This window comes from Bos taurus, chromosome 1 (assembly GCF_002263795.3).
Source record: "Bos taurus isolate L1 Dominette 01449 registration number 42190680 breed Hereford chromosome 1, ARS-UCD2.0, whole genome shotgun sequence".
Taxonomy (NCBI): Eukaryota; Metazoa; Chordata; class Mammalia; order Artiodactyla; family Bovidae; genus Bos; species Bos taurus.
The window spans coordinates 138,649,618-138,671,276 of NC_037328.1; the positions used below are offsets into that span (position 1 = coordinate 138,649,618).

Here is a 21,659-nt window from a genome sequence, read left to right on the forward strand (position 1 = left end):
ATCACCTAAGCAGACCCTGGGTGCTCAGGCCAATGGCAAGACTAGGGAGCAGGGGAAGGGGTGGCTGGAGGCATTATCCAGTTCACAAAGCCAACAGTGACTGGGTCTCAGCCCAGGGTTCTAAAACTTCAAGTTGTATGCTGCTAATAAAATAACCTAAAACGAGAAGGGTAAGTAGTCACCACAACCCCACGCTCACAACCTTTGGGGAAGGGGAAACTATATTGAAGAACAAATGGGGCTGTAATTACCTGTCTCTAATACAAACTACTCAGTTAACATGTCTCCTCCTGTTAACAAGTCCATTCTATTCTATTATTTCAAGTCCATTCTAGGATGGTATACTTTTAATATTTTATCTCTGTCTTTTTGTCAGTTTTATTACTATGTCTTGGTGTGTTCCTCCTTGGGTTTATCCTGCCTGAGATTCTCTGAGCTTCCTGGACTTGGTTGACTATTTCCTTTTCCATATTCAGGAATGTTTCAGCTATTATCTCTTCAAATATTTTCTCAGGTCCTTGCTCTCTTCCTTCCCCTTCTGGGACCCCTATAATGCGAATGTTGGTGTGTTTAATGTTGTCCCAGATGTCTCTTAGGCTGTCTTCATTTTTTTTTTTCATTCTTTTTTCTACACTCTGTTCTGTGGCAATGATTTCCATCATTCTGTCCTCCAGGTCATTTATCCTTTCTTCTGCCTCAGTTATTCTGCTATGGATTCCTTCTAGTGTATTATTCATCTCTGTTTGTTCTTTAGTTCTTCTAGGTCTTTGGTAAACATTTCTTGCATGTTCTCAATCTTTGCTTCCATTCTTTTCCTGAGATCCTGGATCATCTTCACTATCATTATCTGAATTCTTTTTCTGAAAAGTTGCCTATCTCCACTTCATTTAGTTGTTTTTCTGGGGTTTTATCTTGTTCCTTCATCTGGGACATAACTTTCTGCTTTTTCATCATGATTAACTTTCTGTGATATGGTTTTTGTTTTAACCACTGTGAGACTGTGCTTCTTCTTGCTTCTTCTACCTGCCCTCTGATGTATGAGGCTAAGAGGCTTGTGTATTTTTCTGGATGGGAGGGACTGGTGATGGGAAAACTGGGTCTTGCTCTGGGGTGCAGGGCTTTGCTGAGTTAAGTTTTAATCCAATTATCTGCTGATGGGTGGGGTTGTACTCCTTCCTTAGTAGTTGTTTGGCCTGAGGTGACCCAGCCCTGGGGTCTACAGGCTGTATGATAGGATTAATGGTGAATTCCAAGAGGGTTTATGCCAAAGGGGACCTCCTAGTGCCTCCACCCCTGTGGTGAGCCCATACCAACTTGCGTCTCCACAGGAAGCCTGCCAACACTAGCAGGTAGTTTTGGCTCAGTCCCCTGTGGGGTCACTGCTCCTCTCCTCTGGGTCTCGGTGCATGCAAAATTTTGTTTGTGCCTCCAAGACTGGAGTCTCTGTTTCCCTCAGTCCTCTGGAAGGCCTATAATCAAATCCCACTGGCCCTCAAGGCCAGAGTCCCTAGGGATTCCCAGTCCCTTTGTCTTATCCCCAGGCTGGGAAGCCTGACATGGGATTCAGAACTTTCACAATAGTGGGAAAACTTCTTTGGTATTATTGTTCTCCAGTTTGTGGGTCACCCAACAAATGCGTATGGGATTCGATTTTATTGTGATAGAGCCCTTCCTGTCTTGCTCTCTCGCTGCAGCTTCTTCTTTGTCTTTGGACATGGGTATCTTTTTTTGTTGGATTCCAGTGTCTTCCTGTTGATGGTTGTTCAAAAACTAGTTGCAGTCTTGATGCTCTCTCAGGAGGAGATGAACACATGTCCTTCTACTCCACCATCTTTAACCAGACTCTGGAAGGCAGATTCTTAACCACTGGACCATGAGGGAAGTACCATAAACTCTCACTTTGGAATTAAGGAGTTTTGGAAGTACCATAAAAAAGCCACAAAATGGCTATATAGCTTTATCTTAATAACAGCTAATATCTCATTATTAAGTACTTCATTAGATTGGGAAACCAAGGCACAGTGGGGTTTAGTGACTCACACAAGGTCACATGATCTGCAAGTGATCCCTCTGGTTTTCTGAAGTTGGTTTTATTTAATTGAAAATATTTTAAGGTAATAATGTTAGTAGCTAAAATTTTACCACTTGATGCTTTGGACAGAAACAGATGTGTTTTGCATATTATGTGCTTTGCAACCACAGTCACAGAATAAAGTTTCTGTGATAATGTAACAATATTAGTCTCTGCTGTTTAGGACAGAAGTACAAGTAGAGATTATATTGTCAATTTGTGGTAGGAGGTGCTTCTGTTTACAAGTCCACTGGAGAAAATAGGGAAACAGTGTAAGGGAAGTGTTTTTATTTTGGTATGCTGAATCCTCACTGTACTCTGTTTTTCTCAATATTTATTTGTTTCTCTCTTCATGTATTTATCTCTCAATTTCTCTCTCTCATCCTTTCTCTCTTTCTCGTCCCTTTCTCTGCTCAGCTCTATATCACTCCCTCTATCCCCTTCTCCCTGCCTCTTTCTTTTTCTGATGGAGAACTTGAGAACATTTCTTACTGGATTTATTCATTGAGTATTATGATGAATTGCCTAGTCTTCATTAAAAAGGATTGAATGGATTGTGGACAACCTTCAGTAAATCCTCCTAAATTAAGTCTCCATTAACACAGATGCCCTTTGATTGACTGTTATCTTACTAACTTAATGTTTCCAGTTAGTAAAAAGCTTCTGTACCTTATGAAAGCTTAGGACTAGGAAGATTATCAGATTATGGCCTAAGAAGTAAATCAAGTATAAACTGAATAAATTGACCAGAGTTATCTGCTTTTTCTTCACACAACTCTTGCTTTTCCTCTCTCTTGCAGACAACCAACAGTGAAATCACATGCATGGCTGTTTCTTGGTGTATGACCCAGATGAAGCTATTATTGTTATTGTTACAGAATCTATGGCAAGGTCGTGAACTCAGAGATTCCATTACTGTATGTAAGGGGGGAACTTCAAGGGCTGGAGTGGCCAGGAAGACCATCTCCTAAGCCCAAGATCTCTGGACTTCAACCCCAGAACTAATTAATGCACTGGGACATGACTCACAAATCTGATTACCAGGCAGAGCAGTATAATTTTAAATATCCTCTTCTCTCTTCTAAAGAGACACATGAAATGTTTATTCGGCAGCTATATGTGGGCTGCTCCTCAGTGTATAAGCAGTGTAGTGTGTTTCATCCTCTCACCTGAATCAGTACTGAGTGCTCCAACCCTGTCCTCATCAACACACCCAGATTCACACAGTCCCATGGGGCCCTGTCTGCCCCTGGGCCTTGGAAATTAAGACAGATCATATAGAGCCCGTATAACAAATCTTAGTTCTCCTACTTGGTTTCTAAGACTCCCTTGACTCTTCCTAGGAAGGCACAGCCTGGTCAGCACCTTGGACAGCTCCACTGCATCTGCTGGAAGCTACGTTTACCTGTTGGTTTGTCCTGTAAACAGGCTGGGGTCCTTCATCCTCAACCTCTTCATCCTTGACTGAGAATACTGTTTTTCCTTCCTCACTCTCCTCACTTTCTTCAGAACAGGAATCAAATACATCAGCATAATACTCTTCAGCCACAAGTGGGTCTTCTGGGATCTCTGAAATAAAGAATAAGCAAAAATGAGGTCCTGTTGGTCATTAAAATGATAATGAGTCTAGGACCCCCATAGCCCAGAGATATGTATTCTGTTAACACTAACAAAGTTTTCATGGAGTGCAGAGTGGAATCTTAGCTTCCTGAATGCACCTAGTAGAATGTAATAAATACTCAGCAGTTAAACCAGTGGAGGAAAGGAGGGATGGTTCTATTTGCAACCACTTTTTGAAACTGTAAGAATAAAACCATGAAACAAGAAGAAATGACCTCTTCTAAAGTCTTTACATTCAGAGGCATGAATCATTATTACAAATAAGGGGATTTAGGACCAAAAGCAAAGTAAGATGCCTTGACCACCAGACTCTACTATCCACATAAAGTTTTTGCGGACACAGTGGGGGGGACAAATATAAGCATTCTTGCTGGGAATTTCTTCTTTTAAAGAAAATACTAGTAGGGAGGTCAGGCAAGAGGGATAGAATATATAGAAATGGCATTATTGGCGAGCTGAGGGAAATGTTAAAATTCTAAGGCTATGAAGGTTTTTGAGATGTAGATCACACTAAGGTTCTACTTACATGAATATGAAGCATTTTTTTTTTTTGCCTTTTATTATAATGGATATTTTTTTAAATTTTATTTTATTTTTAAACTTTACATAATTGTATTTGTTTTGCCAAATATCAAAATGAATCCATCACAGGTATACATGTGCTCCCCATCCTGAACCCTCCTCCCTCCCCATACCATCCCTCTGGGTCGTCCCAGTGCACTAGCCCCAAGCATCCAGTATTGTGCATTGAACCTGGACTGGGATCTCGTTTCATACATGATATTTTACATGTTTCAATGCCATTCTCCCAAATCTTCCCACCCTCTCCCTCTTCCACAGAGTCCATAAGACTGTTCCATACACCAGTGTCTCTTTTGCTGTCTCGTACACAGGGTTATTGTTATCATCTTTCTAAATTCCATATATATGCGTTAGTATACTGTATTGGTGTTTTTCCTTCTGGCTTACTTCACTCTGTATAACAGGCTCCAGTTTCATCCACCTCATTAGAACTGATTCAAATGTATTCTTTTTAATGGCTGAGTAATACTCCATTGTGTATATGTACCACAGCTTTCTTATCCATTCATTCTTAATTAAAAACAACAACAACAAAAACACAAGGAAAGGCCACCCAGTTAAGCTGCTGCCAGGAAGTGCTACCTATGTTACTCAATGCAATATTATTACCAACTAGAAATATTGTTGTTACTGTTCAGTTGCTAAGTCGTGCTTGACTTTTTGTAACCCCATGGACTGCAGCCCGCCTGGTGCCTCTGCCCATGGGATTTCCCAGGCAAGAAAACTGTAGTGGGTTGCCATTTCCTTCTCCAGGGGATCTTCCTGATCCAAGGATCGAACCTGTGTCTCCTGCATTGGCAGGTGGATTCTTTACCACTGAGCCACTAGGAAAGTCTGGTTGGTGCTTATAATGGTCTTCAACCAAGAAAGGCTAAGAATGGATCTGTCAGTCCATTCAAAATCCAAGACCCTAAAAAAGTACAGTGATATCAATTCCAATTTGCTAATGGGAGTCTAGAAATAAGAAATATCCTTGGGGAAGGGAGAAAGTTAAATAATGGTACTCTCTCTACCTTATTAAAACCATGGGCATTTAGGCTTTGTACACATTAGTTGTTCTTGTTGTTGTTTGGTCGCTCAGCTGTGTCTGCCTCTTTGTGACCCCTTGGACTGCAGCACACCAGGCTTCTCTGTCCATCACCAACTCCGGACCTTGCTAAAACTCATGTCCATCGAGTCGGTGATGCCATCCAATCATCTCAACCTCTCTCATCCTCTTCTCCACCTGCCTTCAATCTTTCCCAGCATCAGGATCTTTTCCAATGGGTCAGTTCTTTGCATCAGGTGGCCAAAATATTGGAGTTTAAGCTTCAGCATCAGTCCTTCCAATGAATATTCAGGACTGATTTCCTTTAGGATGGACTGGTTGGATCTCCTTGCAGTCCAAGGGACTCTCAAGAGTCTTCTCCACCGTTCAAAAGCATCAATTCTTTGATGCTCAGCCTTGTTTATGGTCCAACTCTCACATTGATACATGACTACTGGAAAAACCATAGCTTTGACTAGACAGATGTTTGTTGGTAATGTAATGTCTCTGCTATTTAATATGCTGTCTAGGTTGGTCATAACTTTTCTTCCAAGGAACAAGCATCTTTGAATTCCATGACTGCAGTCACCATCTTCAGTGATTCTGGAGCCCAGGAAAATAAAGTCTGTCGCTATTTCCATTGCTTCCCCATCTATTTGCCATGAAGTGATGGGACCAGATGCCATGATCTTAGGTTTTAGAATGTTGAGTTTTAGGCCAGCTTTTCACTCTCCTCTTTCACCTTCATCAAGAGGTTCTTTAGTTCCTCTTCACTTTCTACCATAAGGAGGAGAGTGAAAAAGTTGGCTTAAAACTCAACATTCAAAAGACGAAGATCATGAAATCCGGTCCCAGCACTTCATGGCAAATAGATGGGGAAACAATGGAAACAAATACTTTATTTTGGGGGGCTCCAAAATCACTGTAGGTGGTGACTACAGCCATGAAATTAAAAGACGCTTACTCCTTGGAAGAAAGGTTATGACCAACCTAGATAGCACATTAAAAAGCAGAGACATTACTTTGCTGACAAATGTCCACTTAGTCAAAGCTATGGTTTTTCCCGTAGTCAAGTATGGATATGAGAGTTGGACTATCAGGAAAGCTGAGTGCCAGAGAACTGATGCTTTTGAACTGTGGTGTTGGAGAAGACTCTTGAGAGTCCCTTGGACTGCAAGGAGATCCAACCAGTCCATCCTAAAGGAAATCAGTCCTGAATATTCATTGGAAGGACTGATGCTGAAGCTGAAACTCCAATATTTTGGCCACCTGATGCGAAGAACTGACCCATTGGGAAAGACCCTGATGTTGGGAAAGATTGAAGGCAGGAGGAGAAGGGGATGACAGAGGATGAGATGGTTAGATGGCATCACCGACTCGATGGACATGAGTTTTAGCAAGGTCCAGAATTTGGTGATGGACAGAGAAGCCTGTAATGCTGCAGTCCATGGGGTTGCAGAGTCGGACATGACTGTGTGACTGAACTGACTGACTTAAAAACAAAATTATCCTTCTAAACTGTAACACAGAGCACTGGTTTTCATCCCATTGTTGATATTTTATGCCTAGTGCATGTGTGCTCAGTCATGTCCAACAAAGAGTTGGACCCCATGGACTGCAGCGTGCCAGTCTCCTCTGTCCATGGAATTTTCCTGGTAAGAATACTGGAGTGCACTGCTGTTTCCTACTCCAGGGGATCTTCTTGGCCCAGTGATCAAACCAGCATCTCTTGTATCTCCTGCATTGGCAGATGAATTCTTTACCACTGGTACCACCTGAGACTATTATTTTATGTCCACTGCGGAAAATATGGAATTTGGTGTTAGAGAATCAAGGTTAGAATCTAGCTCTGCCACCTCTTAAATAAGAAACTTGAGTGAGGAATTTGAATTTGCTGAGCTCTTTTTTTTTTTTTTTTCCTAGTGAAGTGGACAAAAGGTAATCTAACAGGGTAGCTATGAAGATTCAATAATATGATTCATATGAAAGCATCTGTGTATAGGGAAACTTTATCAAATGTTCCATCAATTTCCACATCTATAAAAATGAACTTTTCATTAACTGATTCCAGAATCCCTTGAAAGTAAAATACTTAGTGGATGTAGAAAGCCCTGACAATTGAATGTTTTAAAATCTTTGCTATCTATGATTTTGCACAGAACACAAGAGGCAGTACCATGGAATTAAAACTGGCCAGCTCAAAAACAAGAATTCAGTTCAGTTCAGTCACTCAGTCCTGTCTGACTCTTTGCAACCCCATGAATCGCAGCATTCCAGGCCTCCCTGTCCATCACCAACTCCCAGAGTTCACACAGACTCATGTCCATCGAATCAGTGATGCCATTCAGCCATCTCATCCTCCATCATCCCCTTCTCCTCCTGCCCCCAATCCCGCACAGCATCAGAGTCTTTTCCAATGAGTCAACTCTTCGCATGAGGTGGCCAAAGTACTGGAGTTTCAGCTTTAGCATCATTCCTTCCAAAGAAATCCCAGGGCTGATCTCCTTCAGAATGGACTGGTTGGATCTCCTTGCAGTCCAAGGGACTCTCAAGAGTCTTCTCCAACACCATAGTTCGAAAGCATCAATTCTTCAGCACTCAGCCTTCTTCACAGTCCAACTCTCACATCCATACATGACCACAGGAAAAACCATAGCCTTGACTAGCCAGACCTTTGTTGGCAAAGTAACGTCTCTGCTTTTGAATATGCTATCTAGGTTGGTCATAACTTTCCTTCCAAGGAGTAAGCATCTTTTAATTTCATGGCTGCAGTCACCATCTGTAGTGATTTTGGAGCCCAGAAAAACAAAGTCTGACACTGTTTCCACTGTTTCCCCATCTATTTCCCATGAAGTGATGGGACCGGATGCCATGATCTTCATTTTCTGAATGTTGAGCTTTAAGCCAACTTTTTCACTCTCCACTTTCACTTTCATCAAGAGGCCTTTTAGTTCCTCTTCACTTTCTGCCATAAGGGTGGTGTCATCTGCATAGCTGAGGTTATTGATATTTCTCCCGGCAATCTTGATTCCTGCTTGTGCTTCTTCCAGTCCAGCGTTTCTCATGATGTACTCTGCATATAAGTTAAATAAGCAGGGTGACAATATACAGCCTTGACACACTCCTTTTCCTATTTGGAACCAGTCTGTTGTTCCATGTCCAGTTCCAACTGTTGCTTCCTGACCTGCATACAGATTTCTCAAGAGGCAAGTCAGGTGGTCTGGTATTCCCATCTCTTTCAGAATTTTCCACAGTTCATTGTGATCCACACAGTCAAAGGCTTTGGCATAGTCAATAAAACAGAAATAGATGTTTTTCTGGAACTCTCTTGCTTTTTCCATGATCCAGCGGATGTTGGCAATTTGATCTCTGGTTCCTCTGCCTTTTCTAAAGCCAGCTGGAACATCTGGAAGTTCACAATTCATGTATTGCTGAAGCCTGGCTTGGAGAATTTTGAGCACTACTTTACTAGCATGTGAGATGAGTGCAGTTGTGCGGTAGTTTGAGCGTTCTTTGGCATTGCCAAAGAATTATTAATACACATATTCAAAAACACCTTTGCCAATTCTTTAGGAAACTCAGTTTCTCTCAGTAACTCCAACACAGTCTGTTTTCCCCTCCGATCACCTATTATCAGTTGAGCAGCATATGAAACAGAGTATTTGTGCGTAGGGGCCATTTTTTATAAAAATCTTTATTTTACTCACACTCAGAATGACCAAAGGATCACAGCAACAGAAGTATATGAAAACCAATATCTACCGGGAGGACAATTCAGGTCTCCAGTTTTGCCTTCATGCAGGGGCACGCACTCGCTGAGTGGACGTCCTGCCTCTCTTCCCCGCCATCCTCGGCCTCTGCCTAGGTCTCTGTGTCTCATCCACAGAGATGTCCATTCTCTGTCATCCCACTTCCTCCCATGTCCTCTCCATGAGTCTGTCTCTCTTTGACAGTTATTCATTCACTGACTCACTCATATTTTGTCCCTCTGTTTCTCTGTCCCCCACGCCCCACTTTCAGGAAAGAATATTCGCTTTCAAGATTGACTCTGAGACAGTAAGACATGTCATTTACATTGCTGCCCAGGGTACAGAAATGTGCTTGGATTTGTGTTTATAAAAAAACATCTTTACAATTGAAACAAAAGCTTCATGCATCAAGATTTACCCATACTACAAATGACACACTCTGGCATTTTGCATACTATTAAATGATTTCTCTCTCTCTCTCTTTTTTAATGCTAGTTGCAACTTGCTAAATTGATTTCTCAACCCAGAATTTGAAAAACACTGGTTTAGAATGCTGACTTTGGCATCAAAAAGACCCACATTTAAACTGAGGCTCTTGATGCTGGGTGTTATGTAAACTTTCTGCCCTTCAGTTTTCTCATCTATAGAGTGGGGAAGATAGCACTCGTCTCACTGAATCATGGTGAACATTACATAGTGTGATAATGCAGCTATCAGTGCACATGGTATGCGTCCAGGAAATGTGAGCTACCGACACTGAACGTAAAACTCTGTAGTTTTGTCTGTAATGCTCAACACCAGGAAGAAAATAAATATCAGGCAATCACAAATGGATGCCAAGTTAAAAATTTTAACAATATTTTAAATAGAATCACTTCTCAAAATCTACACAGTGCTCAACACCAAAGGTAGTAAGGAGTGGCTCCTCCCACTGCCCTTCTGACTGCTGGACTCCAGAGGGACTCCGGGCATTTTACACCCTCCTCTCCTCCCATCACCTTCCTGTCTCTGGTTCCATCCTGGCTCCTCCAGGCAGCTTAGAGGGAACCTCTACGACAGGGGTGAACAAACTTGCTCTTTTAAGGGCTTGACAGAAAAAGTGTTAGGTCTTGCAGGGTATACAGTCCCTGTCACAGCTACCCAACTCTTTGTAGTGTGAAAGCAGAGATAGACAATAAATGCATGAGCATGGCTGTGCTCCATTGGCTGTGAACTTTATTTAGAAAAGCAGGTGGCAGCTGGATCATACCACAGCTCTACCCCACAGACAAGTGTTTCTCTTACTAAATATTGAGCCCTTCCCATAACATGGCTCCCTGCGCACAGTCAGTTCCTTTCTCTCTGCTTCAAGCATCCCCTCCCAGGGAGAAGAGGAGGGAAGAAACGGACAGGTGTCCAAGTCATGAAATAGACCAGGATGAACCCATCACCAGTGTTTCTTACTCAAATACCACTAACTTGGCGAGGCTCAGAAAAGGGTGCATTTTCAAGTGGAAAAATTGGAAGAAAGAAGTCAGCTCATGCTATTTGTCAAATTGTGTGTTTTTCAGACACTGGTCCAGTGTGAAGCCTTGTTAGGCAAAGGCTCATTTCTGCTGTCATGGAAGGGAAAATGGTCTGAGATAAATAGCTTTCATTTTCTCATACCCTAAAGTCAGCCTCCTGACAGATGCTTGGGACCAGCATCCTGATCTCCACTACACTGGGCAGTGGTGACGGATACATTTACGCAGGAATCTAACAATGGCTGCCCCAGCTTGGACACAGTTGTTGCATATCCATGCTGGAGAAAAAGAGAGATAGTTACCCTGTCCTGGGAAAAGGTTGCTCTTTATCAGACCCTTCAACAGAGACCCTAATAAAGCCCTTCCTCTAAGACTTAAGTGAGCAGCAGGATCACCTGCAGGGCTTGTTAAAACATGGACTGCTGGGACCCACATAGGGCCCTGATCCAGCCAGTCAGGAGAGAGGCCTGGAAACATGCATTTCTGACAAGTGCCCGGGGGATGCTGGTGCTGCTGGCCTGAGGGCCACAATGTGAAAAGTTCTCCAGGATGTGACTAGTTCAAACAAAAGTACTAGCATATACTATTATAGAAGCACTATAATAAAATGCATAAGATCTTATAATATCTCCACACCTTACAACATTTATATGTTACAGACAATAAATGAAGAAATAAACTTTACTTTTGTTGTTGCTACTGTTCAGCCACTAAGTTGTGTCTGATTCGTTTGCAACACCATGGACTATAGCCTGCCAGGCTCCGCTGTCCATGGGATTTCCCAGGCAAGAATACTGGAATGGATTGTCATTTCCTTCTCCAGGGGATCTGAGCTCAAATTGTTGTGATATTAGTTGTCTCACTACTCACAATCTCTATAGAGTTATAGGGGCCTATTCCCATTTTAATGATGGGGAATAACAAAACCATGAATTAGCAGGCCAGAGTCACAGCACTTTATAGATTGTTTTTAAATGCACATTCATATCCATTATTCTACTTTATCACTGCAACAGTGATTCAACTTAGACCAGGACAACCTTTTTACCTCAATTTTTAAATAAAGTGAGAGACAGGCTAATAACCAACCACATGTCACACAGCTGAATACATGGCGGACTGGAAATGTAAATTACCTGAATCCTATCTTTATTCCACTGCATTAGTGCTATTTTATGGTTGCTGTTGTTCAATCAGTCAGTCATGTTTGATTCTCTGTGACCCCTGGACTGCAGCATATCAGCCTTCCCTGTCTTTCACTATCTCCAGGAGTTTCCTCAAACTCACGTCCACTGAATCAACGATGCCATCCAACCACCTTCTCTCTCATCCCCTTCTCATCATCTCCTCAATCTTTCCCGGCATCAGGGTCTTTTCCAGTGAGTCAGCTCTTTGCATCAGGTGACCAAAGTATTGGAGCTTCAGCTTCAGCATCAGTCCTTCCAATGAATATTCAGGATTGATTTCCTTTAGGATTGACTGCAAGGTTCTTCTCCTTGCAGTCCAAGGGACTCTCAAGAGTCTTCTCCAACATCACAGTTCAAAAGCATCAATTCTCAGCCTTTTTTATTGTCTAACTCTCACATCTGAACATGACTACTAGAAAAACCATAGCTTTGACTAGACAGACGTTCGCCAGCAAAGTGATGTCTCTATGTTGTCACAGCTTTTCTTCCAAAGACTAAGCGTCTTTTAATTTCATGGCTGCAGTCACCATCCATGGTGATTTTGGAGCCCAAGAAAATAAAGTTTGTCACTGTTTCCCTTGTTTCCCCATCTATTTGCCATGAAGTGATGGGACCAGATGCCATGATATTAGTTTTTTGAATGTTGAGTTTTAAGCCAGCTTTTTCATGTTCTTCTTTCACCTTCATCAAGAAGCTTTTTAGTTCCTCTTCACTTTCTGCCATTAAGGTGGTATCATCTGCATATCTGAGGTTATCGGTATTTCTCCCAGCAGTCTTGATATCAGTTTGTGATTCATCCAGCTCAGCATTTTGCATGATGTACTCTGCGTATAAGTTAAAGCCTTGACATACTCCCTTCTCAATTTTGAGCCAGTCTGTTGTTCCATATCCGGTTTTAACTGTTGTTTCTTGATCTGCCACAGGTTTCTCAGGAGGCAGGCAAGGTAGTCTGGTATTCCCAACTCTCTAAGAATTTTCCAGTTTGTTGTGATCCACACAAAGGCTTTAGTGCAGTTAATGAAGCAGAGGTAGATGTTTTCCTGAAATTCACTTGCTTTATCTATGATCCAATGGATGTTGGCAATTTGATCACTTGTTCCTCTGCCTTTTCTAAATCCAGCTTGTACATCTAGAATTTTTGGATCTTGTACTGTTGAAGCTTAGCTTGAAGGATTTTGAGCATTACCTTGTTAGCACGTGAAATGAGCACAGTTGTGTGTTAGTTAGAACATCTTTGGCATTACCTTTCTTTGGGATTGGAATGAAAACTGACCTTTTCCAGTCCTGTGGCCACTGCTGAGTTTTCCAAATTTGCTGTCATATACATGCAGCACTTTCACAGCATCATCTTTCAGGATTTGAAATAGCTCAGCTGGAATTCCATCACCTCCACTAGCTTTGTTCATGGTAAAGGCTTCCTAAGGCCCACTTGACTTCACACTCCAGGATGTCTGGCTCTAGGTGAGTGACACCACCATTATGGTTATCCACATCATTAAGGCCTTTTTGTACAGTTCTTCTGTGTATTCTTGCCACCTCTTCTAATCTCTTTTGTTTCTGCTAGGTCCTTACCATTTCTGTCCTTTATTGTGCCCATCTTTGCATGAAATGTTCTCTTGATATCTCTAATTTTCTTGAAGAGATCTCTAGTCTTTCCCATTCTATTGTTTTCCTCTATTTCTTTGCATCAAAAAATGGAGACGCCCTATACAGTAAGCAAAAACAAGACCAGGAGCTGACTGTGGGTCAGATCATGAGCTCCTTATTGCAAAATTAAGACTTAAATTGAATAAAGTAGGGAAAAACCACTAAGCCATCCAGGTATGACCTAAATCAAATCCCTTATTAAACAGTGGAAATGACAAATAGATTCAAGGGCTTAGATCTGATAGACAGAGCGCCTGAAGAACTATGGACAGAGGTTTGTAACACTGTACAGGAGGCGGTGACCAAAATAATTCCAAGAAAAAAGAAATATACGAAGGCAAAATGGTTGTCTGAGGAAGGCTTACAAGTAGTTGAGGAAAGAAGAGAAGCAAAAGGCAAAGGAGAAAGGAAAAGATATACCTAATTGAATGCAGAGCTCCAAAGAATAGCAAGGAGGAGAGATAAGAAAGCCTTCTTAAGTGAACAAGACAAAGAAGTTTTATGATTAGCTAGGAATTTTCATCTACTTACCACATTATTTTCATTGTTATTTTCATATTTCCATCATTATTTATGAAATTTAAATGTCATAAATAATAATTGTGATTATCTTCCTCATAACTCTGAAAGATGTCATACAACAAGGGACAGACCTTTGACTTAATGAGATAGAAAAACTGACGCATAGTCATCCTGGTAAATTATCTGAAGGGAGCTAGGACTATTGAATGCCAGGGGCCCCTCACTCAGTCTCAATCCCACTGCTACTCAGTCCAACTCTGTCTCAGATATGCTCAAGGTGGACTGTGGGTCAGGATCGCCTGGAGGCCTTTGTAAAACAGATTCTTGGCCCCAAAGCCCACTGATTCAGATTTAGCTGCTCTGAGGTGGGGCCTGAACTCTACACAAAGATGCTGCAACATACTATGAGAACTACTGCTCTATCTTTTGGACCTTCAAGAAGAAAATGACATACAACTGTTTAAAGATAAATTCCCCAATACTTTGTCTATTATTGCACCAGCACTTTAAACTTCTAAAATGATCATCAATATATTAAAGAATTTTGTAAAGAGCCAATAAGGTAAGAACTTTGCTTAAAGGCAAAACCAAATTTCCTTTAAAGAAACTTAGTTATGTGGGAGGAATTATGTGAGCCTGTGAGCTCACCACTACCCTAAATGATTCTAGCCATCCAATATGTGTGCTTTGAGCAAATGCAGGGAGCAAGCTTAGCACAATGGTTCTCAAAAGCATGTCCCAGAAGACAAATAACAGCAGCATCGCCCAGGATCTTATTAAAAACGCAGATTCTCGGACCTCCCAGACCTACTGGACCAGAAACTGCAGTGAGGGTCCAGCAATTCACATTTTAAAAGTCCTCCAGAGGATCCCGACACATTTAAATTTAAGAACCACTAATTTAGCACAATGTAGACAGTAAGCTCCCACAGGGAAGGAGTTGTGTTCATCTTCTTCTTCATGGCATCTCAAACCCATGTTTCAAAGCAGACATTCAAACTTCTTATTGAAGAAGTGAATGCTTACATGTCTAAGAGATGAAAACTTTCAAACTACCACACAGTATCTCCTGCAAAGAATTTTCTGATGTTTATTTTAGGGAGGGTCGGAAAAAGGGAGGAGGAAGATCAGTAAAAGATAAGGAATTTTTTTCCCCATGAAAGACCTACTCTATCCCAGTTTCTCACATCTGCTGACCTTATATCTCAGATGGAGTCATAACTCCAAACAGTAAAGTATGCCTTCCTCATACTACCCTCTCCAGCTATATTCCACAGGCCTGCAAGTTTGAGGACTCAGTTTAATACTGCCCAGCCTGTGATGGCACTCACATTAGACAGTGGCTTCTGTCAGGTGCCCCAGACTCTACTCCAGCTGCAAGAACACTCTGGCTCTCTCTGCACATCTAACAATACTGTTGGAATTGATTAATGTCTGAGGACCAAATGACTTGTGATTTGCGAAATCCAACATTTAAAATGCATTTTTAATTGCACTTTTCTGCCTCTTCTCTAAGGAAGTCAACAATATCCACAAGACACTTTTTAAGATGTTTTTGCCATATCCTGTAAAAAGGCGGTATGTGTGGTGGGGGAGAATCTCTTCTTAAAGAGAAGATTATCTGTATTTTAGCTACAGCGAGGCAAGTTGGGGTCTTGGTAGCAGGCAGCTGCCCAGAGATACCCTTCTTTATTTTTCCTTTCTTTCCTAACTTTCTGAATGAGGCAATGGCTTTATTACACTGAGCCAGAAAATACTGAGCCAAGTTATAATAAACACAAACCATGATCTACTGTTAGATCATGATGTGACCTCTCCAAAGACCAGGTTCAGTGCCAGTGCTCAGAATGACATCATAATTACACTGACGAGGCAGATCTCAGAATTTCTTATTTTCCTAAAACAGCATGTGTGGATATGAAAAAGATTGTCCTAATTCATTTTTTAATGAAAAACATTTTAAATAAAGACATCATCACATATGTAGGGAAAACCTGAGGTTAATATGCTACAACATTCTCACACAACAGGGTAAAAGACAACGCTTTTAGAAGGCACTTAGATACAGACATTGTCTATGCTGAGCTGGCTAGGTTTCCCCAAGGAGCTCCATCTCATGTAAGGTGGGCACAAATTAGGGTAAAAAAGACAGAAATGGAGCCCAAGTTAACTGGTAATATCTGCTGCTTCTGAGAAAGACTGCGCAATAGTGATTAGGAGGATCAGCTACAGAGACTGAAGTTCAACTTTGTTGTTTATTGACTGTATCACCTTGGGCACCCACTTCACGCCTGTGGCCACAGTTTCCTGATTTGTAAGTGTGTGTGGTGACTGCTATTGATGTTCCACCCAAAGCTCCTTAACAAACACACTCCACCTGCGAGTGTTGGCCTGCTCATCCTCCAGGTGCTGAGTTATGGTCTGCTAGGTTTGCCACGACAGAAGCCTTAAACCACATAAATGTATTTTCTCATAGTTCTGGAGGCTAGAAGTCCAAGATCAAGGTGCTGGCAACTTTGGTTTCTCCTTGGCTTGCAAGTGTGTGGGCATCGCTTGTGTCCAAGTCTCCTCTTCTTATAAGGACACTAGTCAGAATGGATTTGGGCCTTGACCTAACAGTCTCATTTCAAATTAATTGCCTCTTTAAAGGCCCAGTCTCCAAATACAGTCACATTTTGAGGTCCTGGGGGTTAGGGCTTCAACATCTAAATTAAGGGAACTCAGTTCAGTCCATACCTACTTCTAACAGGGCACAGATGCCTCCTTCTCTAGACAACTGCTCTTAGATCAAAGAATTACCTTATCAAAGAGGTTATATTTCACCTCCACCCAGGAACAGTTCTGGCCAATGGCTGACTAACTCAAGATGGAACCAACTCTGAGGTGTCACTCCTGTTTGAGCTACTGTGGGGTCAGGCAGGGCTAGTCTGTAGCTGGACCACATTTTTGCTCAACAACCTCCACTGCCCTGCCCTGACACAACCCTCACCCTACTCTACCCAAGAAGACACACACTACAGAATAACCATCTCAGCCTCTGCTTCTAAGCAACCCAACCAAAGATTAGTGGTATTAAAATAATATTAAGAATACCTTCAATCCTAAAAGCTAATAATGTAAACACTCCTTAAAGGAAAACAACCAGATGCCAGCAAGATTATATTCTTTTATATTATACATTTAATCCTTAGATTTTCTAGAAATCAATAGAGCCCACATCTATGGATACTGTGAAAGGAAGTCCTTTTTCAGCTATCAATTATATTTCAGACAGCTATATCTTTTATCTCTTGAGGTCTAGTTTACTTGTCCTGCTTAAGATCTTCTTAAAATGTTCTATACAGAATAATGTCCTGCACCTAGTAGGTACTAATAAATGACCATTATTATTACCGCTTATTGCTGTTTAGTTGCTAAGTTGTGTCCAACTCTTTGTGACCCCATGGACTACAGCATGCCAGGCTCCTCTGTCCTCCACTATCTCCCAGAGTTTGCTCACATTCGTGTCCATTTACTCAGTGATGTTACCTAACCATCTCATCCTCTGCTTCTATTTCTCCTTTTGCCTTCAGTCTTTCCCAGCATCAGGGTCTTTCCCAATGAGTTGGCTCTTCACATCAGGTGGCCAAAGTATTAGAGCTTCAGCGCCAGCATCACTCTTCCAGTGAATATTCAGGGTTGATTTCCTTTAGAATTGACTGGTTTGATGTCCCTGCAGACCAAGAGACTCTCAAGAGTCTTCTCCAGCATCACAGTTTGAAAGCATTAATTCTTCAGTACTAAGCCTTTATAGTCCAGCTCTCACATCCATACAGGACAACTGGAAAAACAATAGCTTTAACAATATGGACCTTTGTCAGCAAAGTGATATCTCTGCTTTTTAACGTGTTGTCTAAGCTTGTCACAGCTTTCCTTCCAAGGAGCAAGTACCTTTGAATTTCATGGCTGTAGTCACCATCCACAGTGATTTTGGAGCCCAAGAAAAGGAAATCTGTCACTGCTTCCACTTTTTCCCCTTCTATTTGCCATGAAGTGATGGGACTGGATGCCATGATCTTAGTTTTTTTAATGTTGATTTTCAAGCCAGCTTTTTCATTCTCTTCTTTCACCCTCATCAAGAGGCTTAAAGGTTCGCTTCACTGTCTGCCACAAGATTGGTATCATCTGCATATCTGAGGTTGTTGATATTTCTCCCAGCAATCTTATAAAAGCAGCATTTATACAAAAAGGGCCAACTGCAGAGCTAGAGAAACTACTCCTTTGGCAGAGGCAGCTTGACTCCATCAAGTAAACAAGGATCATTCCTAAACCCCAGGCTTCTGTCCTCCTGGGAGCTAGTAAAGACACCAGTCTCTCACCTCTGGACACATCTTCCCTACACTATTAGAAGGAAAGAACTGACCCTGAAATTTTGCTCTTTTGGAAAAGGCATTTTGTCAATTTCTAAACCTCAACTTAAATTGGATTTTATTTTTCCTTTCCAATTTTTAAAAGCCATCTCCACCCCCACAGTGAACCGGTTTATCAGGGTTATGAGGTGGGTCATCGGCTGGGCCTAGAATACAGTTTTCATCAGCAGCTACTAAGACTGGTCATTGGAGATTCTAAGTTACAAGGGAGAAGGGTGTACCCTAAGACCAGTGATCACTGCTTCCCTGTGGCAAGTCATCCGTTTTATGGGGACCAGGGGCCCCAGCTGGAGGTCCTGGGGAGGCCATATGCCATATGCCAAGGGGCTGCTGCAGAAGCAGCATTTCATCATGCAGCCCTCTTCTGGCCCATGGGAGATAACTGTAATTTTCAGTCACAATTTAGTGGGGCTGGAGGCTTGCAGCAGCATATTTGCTGAAGAATATTCTGAACCAATGCTTAGTCCAGGGAAGCATGTAGAAGCATTCACAGCCCCTGGTGAAACAAGCACTCTGGAACCTGAGGGAGAAATGAATACTCAGTTCTGTGACCACCTCAGTCTTATCCAAGCTGCAACAAATGTTACCTAAAACACTCAATACATCACTCTTCCCTACCAAGGATGACCCCACTGCCAATAAAGTTGAGTACAGAATCTTTAGCTTGGCATCAAGGCCTTTTATAATCTGGTTGCAACCCAGGTTCTTAGACCGGCCTTCTCTTGCTGATGGATGTGGTAGCTCTCAGTTAAAGGTGGCACCAAAAGGGATTCTGATTGGGTGGCCCTGGGTGAGGTCTAGCAGCTTCAGTTTTCTGATGCTTTCCAGATGGTTCTCAAATATACCTTTAGATCAGGACCTTGGCTTTTGTGACCTGGACTCTACATTTTCCCCTGAACTTCCTCATGCTTTCCATCTTCTACACTTTTATGAACTCTCCTTCTAGAACTGCCTTGTCCAATATGGTAGCCATTAGATACATGTGCCTTTTAAATTAAAATTAAAGGAAACAAATGACAAATTCAGTCCCCTAGTCACACTGGCCACATTTCGAGTGCTTGAAAGTCTCCTGTGACAAGAATGCAGAACATTCTATCTTCACAAGGCATCCGCTGGATGGCCCACAGTCCCCAGTTGGAATTTGGCCAGATTTCTTGAAAACCTAGGATATGTGTCCCTTCCCCTCTTGGGCCCTCTGTCCCTCCACTGACTGGGGACAGCTCCACCAGCACGCTCTGTGAAAGGGAGGGTGAAACCACAGGCCCTGTTGTGTCTCCACCCTCACAGTCCTGGCCTCAGCAGAGACAGGCAGTGACTCCATCCCACTCTAGCCTCGGCCTCCTTCACCTGCCCCTGAGACCATGCCAAAGGATCCATCAGACCGAGACTTCTCACCTGTGCAAACCTTCTTTATACAGTTTCTGCAAGCAAGACTTTCATAGATGTCCAGCCCCCACCCTTCAGCCCTAGAGAAAGGCAGCTCATGGACCCCCAGCTCCCCATAGCAGGCACTGACGCAGCAGGGATTAAGTCCACTTCACTAATCATATCACTAACTCTGCTATGCTGTGCTTAGTCACTCAGTCGTGTCCGACTCTTTGCAACTCCGTGGACTATAGCATACCAGTATCTTCTATCCATGGAGATTTTCCAGGCAAGACTGCTACTGGAGCGGGCTACCCTGCCCTCCTCCAGGGGATCTTCTCAATCCAGGGATCGAACCCAGATCTCCCGCATTTGAGGCAGATTCTTTACTGTTTGAGACACCAGGGAAGCCCAAGAATACTGGAGTAGGTAGCCTATCCTTTCTCCAGGGGAACTCTCCAACCCAGGAATTGAATCAGGGTCACTTGCAGTGCAGGCGGATTCTTTACCAGCTGAGCTACCCTCTAAGTCCCACTAACTCTAAGCAGAACTAAATCTCAAATACAACAATACATTTATATTCTTGGGAGCAGGAGTGCAGCAGTTGCTTGGTTGTATAGCTTTCTGATGCTTCCTTCTCTCACACAATAAGCTAAAAGTTAGCACCAGTACTGTGACCTTTTCTAAAATAAACCCTCAAACTAAGACTAAAATTAGCTATGTTAATTAGCTTAGCCTGCACCATCACACATGAGGCTGTGAAAAGAAATAATTTTCTTAGGCAAAATGCATATTCATGACCCTTTCTGTATGGAAAGCTAAATTAAGTACAGTACAATGCCATATATATACAGATATAACAGCAACTTCTGTAAGTTTTTCTTAGACTTATATCTTGCATCTATAAGATCCAGTGCACCAAAGGGGCTCCCTGCTACACACACATACACACACACACACACAGAGAGAGAGAGAGAGAGAGAGAGAGAGAACAGAACAAAGCTCCATGATCCATTTGGAAGTAGGTCTCCCTTAGGCTCTCAAGACTCAATGCCTTGATTCTATGTGTCAGGATTGATTCTCCCTTAGGCAAAATCATAACATTGCTCTGAAACATCTTTTCTGGTTTGAAGAGCAAAAGCCAAAATGAGTAGGCAAAGTCTATCTTTTCTCCAGAAATGAATATAGGCCAAGAAATCCATTCTCTCAAAAGGACCCTGAAAAAGCTGGTATATATGACTGAATGCTGTGTTTGTGGCAGAAGACATCAAGTTCTGTGACTTCAGGCCACTAGCTTATGCTCCCTGGGTTTTAGAAGTCTCATCTGCAACATACAGATAGTAATAACTTGGCAGCCCAAGAGCAGGAGCCCAAACTAGATGATTGCAGGTTGTCTCCTGCTCTAAGGGTTGCAAAAGTACAATATGGAGTAATGAACCAGACAGGTGTATATATGAATTGTGGGGGATCTTGATGAAATACTATTTTGATCAGTGGATCTGTGCATGGGCTAAGAGTCTGTACTACTGACATGCTCCTCAAACCACACTTTGAAAAGGCCCCAAATGTTTGTCAAGAAGTGAGATTATAACTAAGATTTTCATGAAATTGAAGAATTTAAAGTGCTGTCAAAACGAAGCCTCTGCCTTTTCTCTGGTTTTCCTTTCCTCTTTAACAAGAGGCTTGAATACATCAGAAAGCATTTAGCAATTTGTTTGTTGGCAGAGAGAACACCTTGTGAGCCAAGTAGGATTTCTTCTCTGATGAAATCTTAGAGTGATAATTTCTCTTTCCACCTCATTGCTCCTGGCAAATATTTGTTTCCCATTGGCAGCATCCCTCTGTTAACTGTCCAGCTGGAGGCAGTCAGGAAGCTGCCAGAAGCTGCTTGCTTATGCTAAGACGTTCTAAGCTTGGCAGTGTGAACAGGCAAGCTGAATATGGCAACATGGGCTAATGATCACAAAAATCTACT

At 42.1% G+C, this 21,659-nt stretch overlaps 1 protein-coding gene across 15 annotated transcripts in view; it reads right to left on the bottom strand.

The window, feature by feature from the left end:
- The window catches only part of NEK11 (NIMA related kinase 11), a 282,360-nt gene that overhangs the window by 93,708 nt on the left and 166,993 nt on the right, over nt 1-21,659 (bottom strand). For all 15 annotated transcript variants that reach the window (XM_059889273.1, XM_059889277.1, XM_059889286.1 and 12 more), the window contains one exon: nt 3,477-3,640. In XM_059889273.1, coding sequence (XP_059745256.1) covers nt 3,477-3,640 — 164 coding nt within the window. The remainder of the gene's footprint in view (nt 1-3,476; nt 3,641-21,659) is intronic.